The following is a 12,179-nucleotide window of genomic DNA, read 5'->3' on the forward strand; positions in this document are numbered from 1 at the left end:
ACTCTGTAAGCATAAGCTCAGGGCTTAGTCATCTAGGTTTTCCCAGTGGCCTCAGGGTTACGCACAAATGAGGCAGTTCTGATTGTGGGATTTGGTTTAAATCTCCCCAGAATGCGTCTTTGCGTGACACTGCTCAGCTGCTGATGATTTTTTGGTCTGGACACTTGCGGTTACTCAAACTGGTTGAGGAAGGAAGATGAAAGGATTGCTTCATTTTCTTGCAAATTGTTCCTGTACTTACTTGGCAGTGGGCCACTGAGGGCCCAGACAGGCGAGTGGCACTGCTGTGCACACCAGCCAGTAGGACAGGGTTGCAAGCAGACCCATTGCAACAGGTTGCCTGAAGGTTTCAGACACTACCGTTTGTTTTGTGAGGCCTTTTCTGAACAGAGGACTAAAAAGAATCAAACAGAAGGATTCCTGTGTTTGGGGAAGTTCCCCCGAGTGCCATACAGGGAATGCCAGCATGGAAAAAGTCACAAGGAAAAGCTGTCTGGCTGTTTTTTGATTTTTTTTTTTTTTTTTCACTATGGATGACCCCACTTATCTACCCCAATCCATGCAAACCTTCTCCGTCAGAAAAAAAAGTGACACTAAGGCCAAGGAGATGCTCTTCTGTAAGAAGTTTCTGTCAGGAAACATTTCACAGTGTTCAACACTGATTGTAATAAACCATAGCAGAGAAGTGTCAGAGAAGACCTCAGGTTTCCGTACTGCTGAGTCCCAGTCCTGGCCCAGAATTCATGGCCTGAGGTGGCATCCAGGTACAGAAAGGATGGACACTGGCACTGTGCCACCCCAGAGGCAATGGGCGCTGGCACTGTGCCCCAGCTGGAGTACGATTCAGGTACCTGCCCCTGTTTCCTTGTTCCTTTGCTCCTGCTCTGTGGGTCATGCCCCACGAATGGGCACAGAATCACAGAATGGTAGGGGTTGGAAGGGACCTGTGGTCATCATCTAGTCCAACCCCCCTGCCAAAGCAGGGTCACCTACAGCAGGCTGCACGGGACCTTGTCCAGGCGGGTCTTGAATATCTCCAGAGAAGGAGACTCCACAACCTCCCTGGGCAGCCTGTTCCAGTGCTCCATCACCCTCAGAGGGAAGAAGTTCTTCGTCGTGTTCAGACAGAACTTCCTATGCTTCAGTTTGTGCCCGTTGCCCCTTGTCCTGTTGCTGGGCACCACTGAAAAGAGTTTGGCCCCATTCTCCTGACACCCACCCTTCAGATATTTATAAGCATTTATTAGGTCCCCTCTCAGTCTTCTCCAGGCTGAACAAGCCCAGCTCCCTCAGCCTTTCCTCATAGGACAGATGCTCCAGTCCTCTCATCATCTTCGTAGCCCTCTGCTGGACTTTCTCTAGTAGCTCCTCATCTTTCTTGAACTGTGGAGTCCAGAACTGGACAGAGTACTCCAGATGGGGCTTCACCAAGGCAGAGTAGAGGGGAAGGAGAACCTTCCTCGACCTGCTGGCCACACTCTTCTTAATGCACCCCAGGATCCCACTGGTCATCTTGGCAACCAGGGCACACTGCTGGCTCATGGTCAGCTTGTTGTCCACCAGCACTCCCAGGTCCCTCTCTGCAGAGCTGCTCTCCAGGAGGTCAGTCCCAACCCTGTACTGGTGCATGGGGTTGTTCCTCCCCAGGTGCAGGACCCTGCACTTGCCCTTGTTGAACTTCATCAGGTTCCTCTCCAGCCTGTCCAGGTCTTGCTGAGTGGCAGCACAGCCTTCTGGTGTATCAGCCACTCCTCCCGGTTTGGTGTCATCAGCAAACTTGCACGTGCGCTTGCTGCTAGCTTTGGTGGCACTTCCCAGCCATGAGCTGCGAGCCCAGGATGCAGGAACCTGCTTTTCATTTGCATTGGCACCCCGCAGGAACACAGTGACAGTGTCCTCATCCCTGTGTATGGTTAATGCTGGGTGAGGCCAGTATCCTCACAGAAGTGCAGAGTATAACAGTAGAATTAATGCAGCTTTGCCGCAGCACCATTTCTACCTTGGTGGAATAGGTGCTGTGGAAGCAGTGATCTGGCTAAAACAGGCCTGTGGTGAACTGTGCAGAGCAGATTTACATCTCTGTAATGAGCATGAGTGGAGATAACTTGTTGGCAATTTATTTTAAGACAGAACTGTAGGATGTGTAAAGACAGAAATTCAGGATAGAGGAGGCATATTTTAAATGGCAGTTGCTGAAGGAATGGTCCTTACAAAGGACTTGTGGCACCCACAGGATTATTCTGCTGAGAGCCATGTAGGGTAGAGAGAGACTGCTGGAAGACTACCTCAGTTTCTCTTTGTTTCTTGCCTGCAGGAAATTTCCACCGTAAAGCCTCAGTAATCATGGTGGATGAGCTGCTGTCTGCATACCCACACCAGCTTTCATTTTCCGAGGCTGGGCTCCGGATTATGATAACCAGCCACTTCCCTCCCAAAACACGTCTCTCCATGGCCAGCCGCATGTTAATCAATGAGGTATGTCTTTTACGTCTCCTCACCTCCCCTTCTGCTTCTGAATTTGCCTTTTCCTATAGCAGTGTTTGGGTCAAAATGGAGCTCTTGTGTTTTTTGTAGATCCCTGATAGTATTTTTCCAGATTTTTATCCTTCTGACATTGACTTTACTAAATTATCCCTTGCTATATGTCCCCATGGAGATTTTAGCAGAGAAAGTTTGAAGTCGTTATGTGGGTATGTTACCTATAGCTGTTGCTGACAGGAGGTGCCCCCTGCGTTGATCTGACATTAATATCGCTTGCACTTATTTAATAATGTGGTACTCCACTGAGTCTGCACTTAGTCTGGCCCTGGTCTTGACGTACTCCTGCAGTCCGTTCTACAGCCACTGATCCTTCTTTTATAAAAGTTGTATCTGTGAGATTTATGTAGTCATCTGCAAGCAAGCATTGCGTTATAGTTGATCAAAATTCATCCCATTTGCTTTTAAAGCCAAATTTTTAAGGAACTTTGCACATCTCTTTCTTTGTTCCTTTCTCTTTAAAAAATTAAATTTTAAAAAAATCTGTCTTTCAGCAAGAATTTGTGCCTGTATTTACAGAGACAAAGGCTGATCAACAGCAGGACTTACACAAATGGTGAGTCAGAAGTAGCAATCAAAATACCTATCAAGCACGTGGTTGAGAATGGAACAGGCCCAAGCAACTCCACTGAGCGGGGTGTAAATGGCACACGGCGGGATGAAGACATGGCTGAGGCTGGGAACGAGACAGAGAATGAGAATGAAGATAACGAGAACAATGAAAATGATGAGGAAGAGGAAGAAGATGATGACGATGATGACCATGAAGGGCCATACACACCTTTTGACCTACCCAGTAAGAAGCTCCTGGGTTTGTGTTGTTCCAGAAAGCAAAACTCCATTTGGGTATGCCAGAAAGCATCACAGACACGTGTTGAGGTAGAAGTGTCTCTGAGAACTCCCATCAGCTGCACCTCCCACTGTAGTTCCTGGTCACAGGTAAAAGATGAGAGGACCTGGGAAGCAGCAAATACTTCTTAGGATGCAGAATCCTGGGTTTGGATGCACCTCTGCTGCAGCCTGTCTGTTGGAGAGAGGCAGCAATTTCCACAGGGTGGTTCCTGCCCCCAAATCTGGGTCACCCTCTGGAAAGGCCGATCTCTGCTGATGGCGGAGGAAGCTGAGGATGCTGGGGCTGCTGGCAAAATGCCTGAATGCAGGTCAGATGTGTCTGTGTCTACACCTTACCTTCACTGGGAAATGAGGTTCACTCTTACCTTGGTGGTAAGATGTAGCGCTGGGGGAGACAAGGCAGTGGTGGTGCTGATGTGGACCGGAGGCAAATGAAGGTCTTGGGCACTTCTGCTTCCTGCACTTAGCTAGGCACAGCCGCAGTGTCTTCTCACTCTTTCTGGAGGGCTTAGAAAGTCAGAACAGCTATGTGACTTGTGAAAAACCCACTTTTGCCTCAGGTTGCTGAGCACTGTGCCTGCAGGATGGAGATCTCCTTTTTGCCAAGTCCCTCTTACCCCATCAGGGCTCTGGTCTCGGGATGATTATAACATATCCTTGCTCTACCTTTGACTCACAGCTGGCAAGATCTGCTGTGTTGCAGACAAGCCAGAATACTGTAGGGGACTGGTCCTGCCCTTTACAGGTCAGATACTTTTTTGGGAACTCCTATTCAGATCTCCTCACTCAAACAGCATAGCTGTAGTTCAAGTAAGGAAAATATCCGAGCCTTGAAGAGAGTAATTTAGATGGTCTGTGGACCATGACACTAGATTCATAGCATGGGAAAGGTTGGCATGGACCTCTGGAGATCTCTGGGTCAAACCGCTGCTCAGAGCAGGTTGCCCAAGGCTGCATCCAGTTAAGTTTTGGTTGTCTATTAGGATGGAGATCCCACGGTCTTTCTGGGAACCTGTTCCAGTGTTTGACCACCCTCATGGTAGGAAAAAAAAAATGCACAACTTATGGTAGCATCTTTCCTGAATTTCCCATCTTGCAACTTGAGTCCGCTGGCTCTTATAATGTCCTTGTGCCTTTCTGTGAAGGGCCTGGCTCCATCTTTGCTGTACCCTCCCATAAGGTGATTGAAGATGGATCAGATCTCTTCCTAGAACTTGCTTTTTATGTGGTAGCTGTAAGAACTCGAGCCGTGGAGGATAGCAGGTGTGTTCTGATCCACGACTTAACAAACTCTCAGGGAGGCACTTCGTGCTCCTTCCTTGTGTGCCCCTCTCTGCCCTCCCATCTCTGCCATCACACCATGCTCTTCTGAAGCAGGAATGTCTTGTCATTAGCTGTTTGAATAGCAGTCAGGCTGAGGTGTGCCTGGCATCTTGCTGGTTAGTATTAACGAAATAATAACATTCTGGACTAAAGCAGACTAGGATTGTGATTGTTTCCCTTGTTTGTTTTACAGCTGGCAAGATAGAAATTTTGAAGTGGCTTTTCACATGGCCATTGAGTTTTGTCCTGTACTTCACAGTGCCCAACTGTAACAAACCCCACTTGGAAAAATGGTTCATGGTTACCTTTGCTTCTTCTACTCTCTGGATTGCAGCTTTCTCCTACATGATGGTGTGGATGGTACGTACCAACTAAAGCAGGAAACACAGCTTGGGAGAGGCAACAGAAATGGTTTTACCAGCTTAGAGAAATATGTAGAAAGTTCTACATACCTGAATTTTTAGACTAGAAACTTGAAGTCTACTTCTATTTCCGTTAGACTTGTCCACACTTGGAGAAGAAAATTAGAGGCCGGTAGCCATGGCCTTTGAACTTGATTCAGGGCTGGAATTTCACCCAGATTTTTTAACATGAGAAAAGAATACACTTGCACCAGTTTAGCACCTCCTTGTCGTGCAGGTCTGTGTAAAGAGGCCCTGATGCTAGTAAGGAGCTGGCCTCAATAGCTTTCCCTGTTCTTGGAGCAGGCAAGCTTGAGAGACGGAGTTGTGAATGATCACACATTGAACTCAGCATGAACAAAAGTACGACATTCAGCCAGATTCTTGCACAACTACTCTAGTCAACAGGAACTTAGTTCTACCTCATTGTCCTAAAGGTAGAAGGGAATAAAAAAAATGGACACAAGGAAATCCAAGCATAGCTGGCCTGTTCACAGGGGAGTTTTGTGCACTGGCTGGGTCCTTGAGTCTGTTAGCTTGCTGCAGGCCTTGTTACATGATATGTGTAGGTGAAAAGTGTAAGCTGTCTTCATTAAGATTACAGTAATTCTGCAGCATGGATTGTGTTTCTTTTGGGGCAGTCTGTACTCTTGAGCAGAATCAGACGATGATGGAGCATGGGCATCAGGAGAGAGTCTAACAAGGGAAGCCTGGTTTTGGGCTGCTGCACTTGTGATGGAGTGCGTGATTCGTGGTCTGTCTCTGCATGGGATCTGAAGAGTATGGAGATACCTTGCTAAAGCACTGGCCGCTGCTTCCCTGCTGGGAAGGGGGAGGCAGCAAAAAATCTTCACTACCTTCACAATTCATTCTTGTACTAAATGCAAAAATGAATGCCAGGCTTTTCCCTGGGGACTAATCAAAGCAGTTACAGAAGAGGGAGTTTTCTTCTGTTTTGTTTTCAATAACCCATGTTACCCTGAACAGGAAATAGAAAGTTACTTGTTTTCTTCTGCTTTTCATCTGCAAGGATGAGGTGTTTTTCAAGAAAAAAAGCTATCCCAGCTTTCCATAGCTGAAATACCAGAGTCCACAGGGTCACTGTGCTGCTTCTAACATATGGTTCACATTTCTTCAAGTATGCTGCAGAGAGTTCAGAAGAGCAATTAAATGTGGCTGATAGGAAATGGGCATTGTTAAACAAAGGCATCCAAAATTTAAAAATATTAATCAGTTTGAAGAGCACAAATTTATCACAGACTGCGTCGCAAAGGAAAGAGGAAATTAAAGGTATCTCCTCTCTGCGAATTGGAGTTGTTTGCAGTCACTTGGGGATATGTCCCTGCATATAGCATTTTCATGGTATAATGAACTATGGGGTTGTTTTAGTGTCTGCTTAGCTATTATATCTGTGTAATAATGTCTGCAAACTTCAGCCAAGATAGGAGACTGTTACACAGGGTAGTGGGCCACCATATAGTCTCTTTTCCAGGTTAGTGTCAGGAAAATTGTGGATGAAGGATGTGAAGCAGCTAACCAAAGAGGGTACATAGCAGGTCAATGCTATCCTCTGCCAGGTGATGAATATACCAAAAAAGCCTGTCACTGCTTCTCTTCACAGAAAGTGTGAAGAAGTGTAAACAAAGTATTGCACTGAGCAATAAACTCTGTCTCAGCATCTCGCAGAAACGGGCCAAGCTGGTCTCTGATTTTAATTCTTGTAAACAGCTTGACAGTTCGTTTCCTCTCCTTAGGTGACAATCATTGGCTACACACTGGGAATTCCGGATGTGATCATGGGCATCACTTTCTTGGCAGCTGGAACCAGTGTGCCAGACTGCATGGCAAGCCTTATCGTGGCAAGGCAAGGTAGGTTCATCACAGAGACGTCATACTGCTATGGAAGTGTATGCTTGTGTCCTCTTGCTTTTTAGGTAGCACAGATGTGTCCTGAATGTGAAAACACATAGAGCCCTTTTCCTGAGGCTGAAATTTAAAATAAGAACACAGAAGGAAATTAGTTATGTTGCTATTGCGAAGCACATAACAGGTTCTTAATGATGGTGTGGAACAAATTTTGGCGCTATTGTCAATTTCAGACCTTCCCCAAAAGTCATAAGATTTTTCTTAATTTAAATATTGGTGGTATAGAATTGTTTAGAACATGGCATAAGAGTCTTTCAGGTCACTTTCCAGCTTTTCTCCATAGTCATAAAGACCGGAAGATACTACTGTTCTTAAGGAAAACAGTTCCCTGCCACTACCTTATGACTCCAGCAGTAGGTGCTTTAAGAGAAAAAGAAAGTTGTTAGTACTGCTTTGGGGAACAGAAACAGTGGCCCTTCATTGAAAAAACTGACTACTTAATAGACTACCTGAAGACGTAATCTAACCAGTCTGGTATAGAAACTCGTGTGTCATGGTTAGAGTAAAGTATCAGATGCCCCACTGAGCATGGCACCAGAGTGCCAGCAGGTTGCAGCCAGCACAGCCAGTGGCCAGGTCCCCCACAGCAGCAAAGGATTAGTTGAGGGAAGTTCTCAGATGATCTAGAAGGTGGTTTCAGCCCCTTTAACCCTGCTGGCCTTGTGCAATGGGGAGGCAAAGGGAAAAGGGAAGGGAGGGGTGAGAGGAATCTCTCTTAACTCTTTGCCTTAATACATGGAAATTGTCTGGATTAGCTCAGATTAATGTATTTCTGTTTAAACGTTGAAAGACTTGTCTGCGACATGTCTGGTTGTACATGGTTTCCATTCCTGCAGGTATGGGGGATATGGCTGTGTCCAACTCTATCGGAAGCAACGTTTTTGATATTTTAATTGGCCTAGGCCTCCCGTGGGCTTTGCAGACCCTAGCAGTGAATTATGGATCATATGTAAGTCCTACATTTGTTCATGTGATTATTTATATGTTTATTTATTTTTTATAAAACAGATCTAATTAGGAAAAAAAATTGAGTCCAAAATTCTCTGGATTGATTTTGAAGAAACAAATAGTTTTGCTCTGTTACGATTTGGGAGAAGTAGCAATTAATTGTCAGTGGACATTCGCCATCATTTGGAGGACAAGTGCTTCCATTTCCTCCATAAGGGCAGTGGTCTGTGCTGAAAGAAGCTAACTCACTAGAGTATACTGTATTTTCATGAACTTGAATATATTCCAAATGAGGGGAATGATCCTGTTTTTAGTAAGGCAGAGGGGATAAACACATAAGCGGAAAGCAAAGGATAGAGCAGACTTGCAAGGCTTTTGGCAAGAAAAATTCTAGCATTACTAAACTGTTAACACACTGGAAGTTGAAGGAAGCTGTTAAATAACTGGATATTTTAGAGTGTGACCGTCATCAGGAAAAACTGGAGAGTTTTCCTGTTTGAGGAAAAACTACCCAACACCAATAAAACCGTCATTTACTTCCCAAATGATGAAAGAGCCACTCCCCCACCCCCAAAGTTGTTGCAAGCTCCCCTTTGAGAAGGAAGACCAGGAGATGCCGTGAAGTCCTAGAGGGAAGCCGCTGTTGCCGTGAGCTGGACAACACTCAGACAGCACAGTAGGACAGATAAAAGATTCTTGATTACAGTCACTGAGTAAATGCAAAGTTAAAAGACTGGAGATTCACAGAATTGTTGAGGTTGGCAAGTACCTCTGGAGACCGTTTAGTCCCCAACCCTCTGCCAAAGCAGAGTTAGCTAGAGCAGGATGTTTAGGACCACGTCCAGTTGGGTCTTGAATCCCTCCCAGGATGGAGACTGCACAGCCACTTTCAGCAGCCTCTTCCGGTGTTTGACCACTCTCACAGTAAAAAAGTGTTCTTATGTTTGAATGGAATTTCTGTATTTAAAATTGTGTGTGTGTTGCCTCTTGTCCTTTCATTGGATTCCACTCAGAAGAGTCTGACTGCACCTTCTCTATCCTCTCCTATCGGGTGTTTATATCCATCGATAAGATCCCCCTGAATCTTCTCTTCTCCAGGCTGAACAGTCCCAGTTCTTTCTTCCTCTTTGTATGTCAGATGCTGCAGTCTTTTTAAGTCATCTTTGTGGGCCTTCACTGGACTTGTTCCAGAAGTCTGTATCTTCCTTGTATTGAGGAGTCCAGAACTGGACCAAGCACTCCAGATGTGTCTCACCAGTGCTGAGTAGAGAAGGAACATCTCCCCTTACCTGCTGGCAATGCTTCTAATGCAGCCCAGGATGCTGTTGGTGCTCCATGCCACCAGGGTGCATTGCCGACTTCAGCTTGGTGTCTACCAGGATCAACAGGTCTTACTCTGCCAAGCTGCTTTCCAGCTGATCAGCCCCAGCATAGAATCATAGAATAGTTGGAGTTGGAACAGACCTTCAAAGGTCATCTAATTCAACCCTCCTGCAGTGAGCAGGGACATCTTCAACTAAATCAGGTTGCCGAGAGCCTTGTCCAACATGACCTTGAATGTTTCCAGGGATGGGGCCTCCACTACCTCCCTGGGCAATAAGGTCTCCCTGCAGTCTTCTCCGGGCTGAACAACCTCAGCTCTCTCAGCCTTTCCTCATAGGAGAGGTGCTCCAGCCCTCGGATCATTTTTGTGGTCCTCTTCTGGATCTGCTCCAACAGGTCCATGTCTTTCCTGTGCTGAGGGCTCCAGAGCTGGATGCAGGACTCCAGGTGAGGTCTCACCAGAGCAGAGTAGAGGGGCAGAATCACCTCCCTCAACCTGCTGGCCACACTTCTCTTGATGCAGCCCAGGATACAATTGGCCTTCTGGGCTGTGAGCGCACATCGGTGGCTCATGTCCAGCTTTTCTTCCACCAGTACCCCCAAGTCCTTCTCGGCAGGGCTGCTCTTAATCCTTTCATCCCCCAGCCTGTATTAATATTGGGGGCTGCTGTGGCCAATGTGCAGGACCCTGCACTTGGCCTTGTTGAACCTTGAGAGGTTCACACAAGCCCACTTCTCAAGCTTGTCCAGGTCCCTCTGGATGGCATCCGGTCCCTCAGGCATGTTGACTGCACCACTCAACTTCTGCAAACTTGCTGAGGGTGCACTCAATCTCGCTGTGTCATTGATGAAGATACTAAACAGTACTGGTCCAAATATGGACCCCTGTAGGACACCACTTGTCACCAGTCTCCATCTGCACATTGAGCCATTGACCACTACCCTACCATCCAACCAATTCCTCATCCACCGAACAGTCCACCCATCAAATCCATATCTCTGCAATTTAGAGAGAAGGGTGCTGTGGGGGACCACGTCAAAGGACTTACAGAAGTCCAGGTAGATCACATCCATTGCTTTTTCCTTGTCTGCTGATGTACTCATTCCATCATAGAAGGCCACTAGGTAGGTCAGGCAGGACTTGCCCTTGGTGAAGCCGTGCTGGCTGTCTCAAATCACCTCCCTGTCCTACATGTGCCTCAGCATAGCCTCTAGGAGGACCTGTTCCATGACCTTCCCAGGCACAGAGGTGAGGCTGACAGGTCAGTAGTTCCCAGGGTCCTACTTTCTACCCTTTTTAAAAATGGGCACAATGTTTCCTTTTTTCCAGGACTTCACCTGACTGCCATGACCTTTCAAATATAATGGAGAATGGCTTGGCAACTACATCAGCCGGTTCCCTCAGGACTCTGGGATGCATCTCATCAGGTCCCATAGACTTATGTATATTCAGGTACCTCAGGTGGTCACGATCTTGATCTTCTCTTACAGTGGGAGGAACTTTGCTCCCCCGGTCCCTGTCTTGCAGTCCATTGACTCAAGAGGTGTGAAAAGAGAGGTTGCCAGAGAAGACTGAGGCAAAAAAATTGTTGAGTACCTCAACCTTATCATCTGTTGTTACCAGTTTGCCAGTCTTACTCATTGAGGGGATATGCTTTCTTTGGCCTTCCTTTTCTGGTTGACGTACCTGTAGAAGCCCTTCTTGTTATTCCTTGCATCCCTTGCCAAATTCAGCTGCAGCCCTCCTGACCTCATCCCTACACAACCGGGCAGCGTCCCTATACTCTTCCCAGGACACCTGTCCCTGCTTCCACTGCCTGTGCAGTTCCCTCTTGTCCATTACTTTGACCAGCAGGTCTCAAGTCAGCCATGCTGGTCTCTTCCCTTCCCTTCTTGATTGCTTATACGTGGGGATCAAGAGCTCTTGTGCTCTATGGAAAGCATCCTTAAAGATCTGCCAGCTGTGTTCTGCTCCCTTGTCCCTGAGGGCAGTTTCCTAGGGGATCCTATTGACTAATTCCTTGAACAGCTATAATTTTGCTTTCCTAAAATATTTCCCTTTGTTTATGTTCATGAGTTTCCTGCCTGTGTGTTTCTCCACACTGTCCAGGTCCCTCTGGATGGCAGCACAACCCACTGGTGTGTGAGCCACCCCTCGCAGTTTTGTATCAGCTGCAAACTTGTTGATGGTGCCCTCTGCCCCATCATCCAGTTCATTAATACAGACGTTGAGCAGTATTGACCCCTGGTGTAAACCACTAGTGGTTGGCCTCTGGCTGGACTTTGAGCACAGTGGTTCAGCCAGTTATCAGTCCATTCGACTGTCCACTTATTTAGTCTGTTCTTCCTCTGTTTGTCTATGAGGATGTTTGAGAGACAGTGTCAAAAGCCTTGCTAAAGTCAACATAAACAACATCTGTTGCTCTCAAGTCCACTTCGTCATAAACAGCTATCAGGGTGGGTAAACATGATTTCTCCTTCATAAATCTGTATGTCCGCTCACAATCACCTCTTATCCTTTATATGTTTAGGAGTGGTTCCCAGGATTATTTGCTTCATCACCTTCCCAGGGATCAAGGTCGGGCTGACCAGCCTGTAGTTCCTTGGATCTTCCCTCTTGAATACAGGAGTGACAAAAGGAGGCAATACCATAGGAATAAAATCTTTCTTTAATGAGCAGCTTATCTGTAGTTCATCTATATTTTTGCGGAGAAGGATGAAAACAAGTGGCTGAACAGAAGCAGTCAGCTTTCCTGGAGGCATAACAATGTCACTACTGTTTTGCGCACCCAAAATGTTCATTGTACAGTGTGGTCACATGGTTAGAAGAGGCAGTCTTGGAAACAGTGCCACAATTAGCGAAGAGAG

General features: G+C 46.5%; 1 protein-coding gene across 3 annotated transcripts in view; it reads left to right on the plus strand.

Annotated features, from left to right (window-relative positions):
• The window catches only part of SLC24A3 (solute carrier family 24 member 3), a 188,388-nt gene that overhangs the window by 151,811 nt on the left and 24,398 nt on the right, over nt 1-12,179 (plus strand). For all 3 annotated transcript variants that reach the window (XR_012763145.1, XM_075413691.1, XM_075413692.1), the window contains 5 exons: nt 2,315-2,475; nt 3,058-3,334; nt 4,907-5,073; nt 6,869-6,983; nt 7,877-7,989. Coding sequence is in view for 2 of the 3 variants with exons in the window: in XM_075413691.1 (XP_075269806.1) it covers nt 2,315-2,475; nt 3,058-3,334; nt 4,907-5,073; nt 6,869-6,983; nt 7,877-7,989 (833 nt within the window). In the remaining variant the exon portion in view is untranslated. The remainder of the gene's footprint in view (nt 1-2,314; nt 2,476-3,057; nt 3,335-4,906; nt 5,074-6,868; nt 6,984-7,876; nt 7,990-12,179) is intronic.

Source organism: Opisthocomus hoazin, chromosome 2, assembly GCF_030867145.1.
Source record: "Opisthocomus hoazin isolate bOpiHoa1 chromosome 2, bOpiHoa1.hap1, whole genome shotgun sequence".
NCBI lineage: Eukaryota > Metazoa > Chordata > Aves > Opisthocomiformes > Opisthocomidae > Opisthocomus > Opisthocomus hoazin.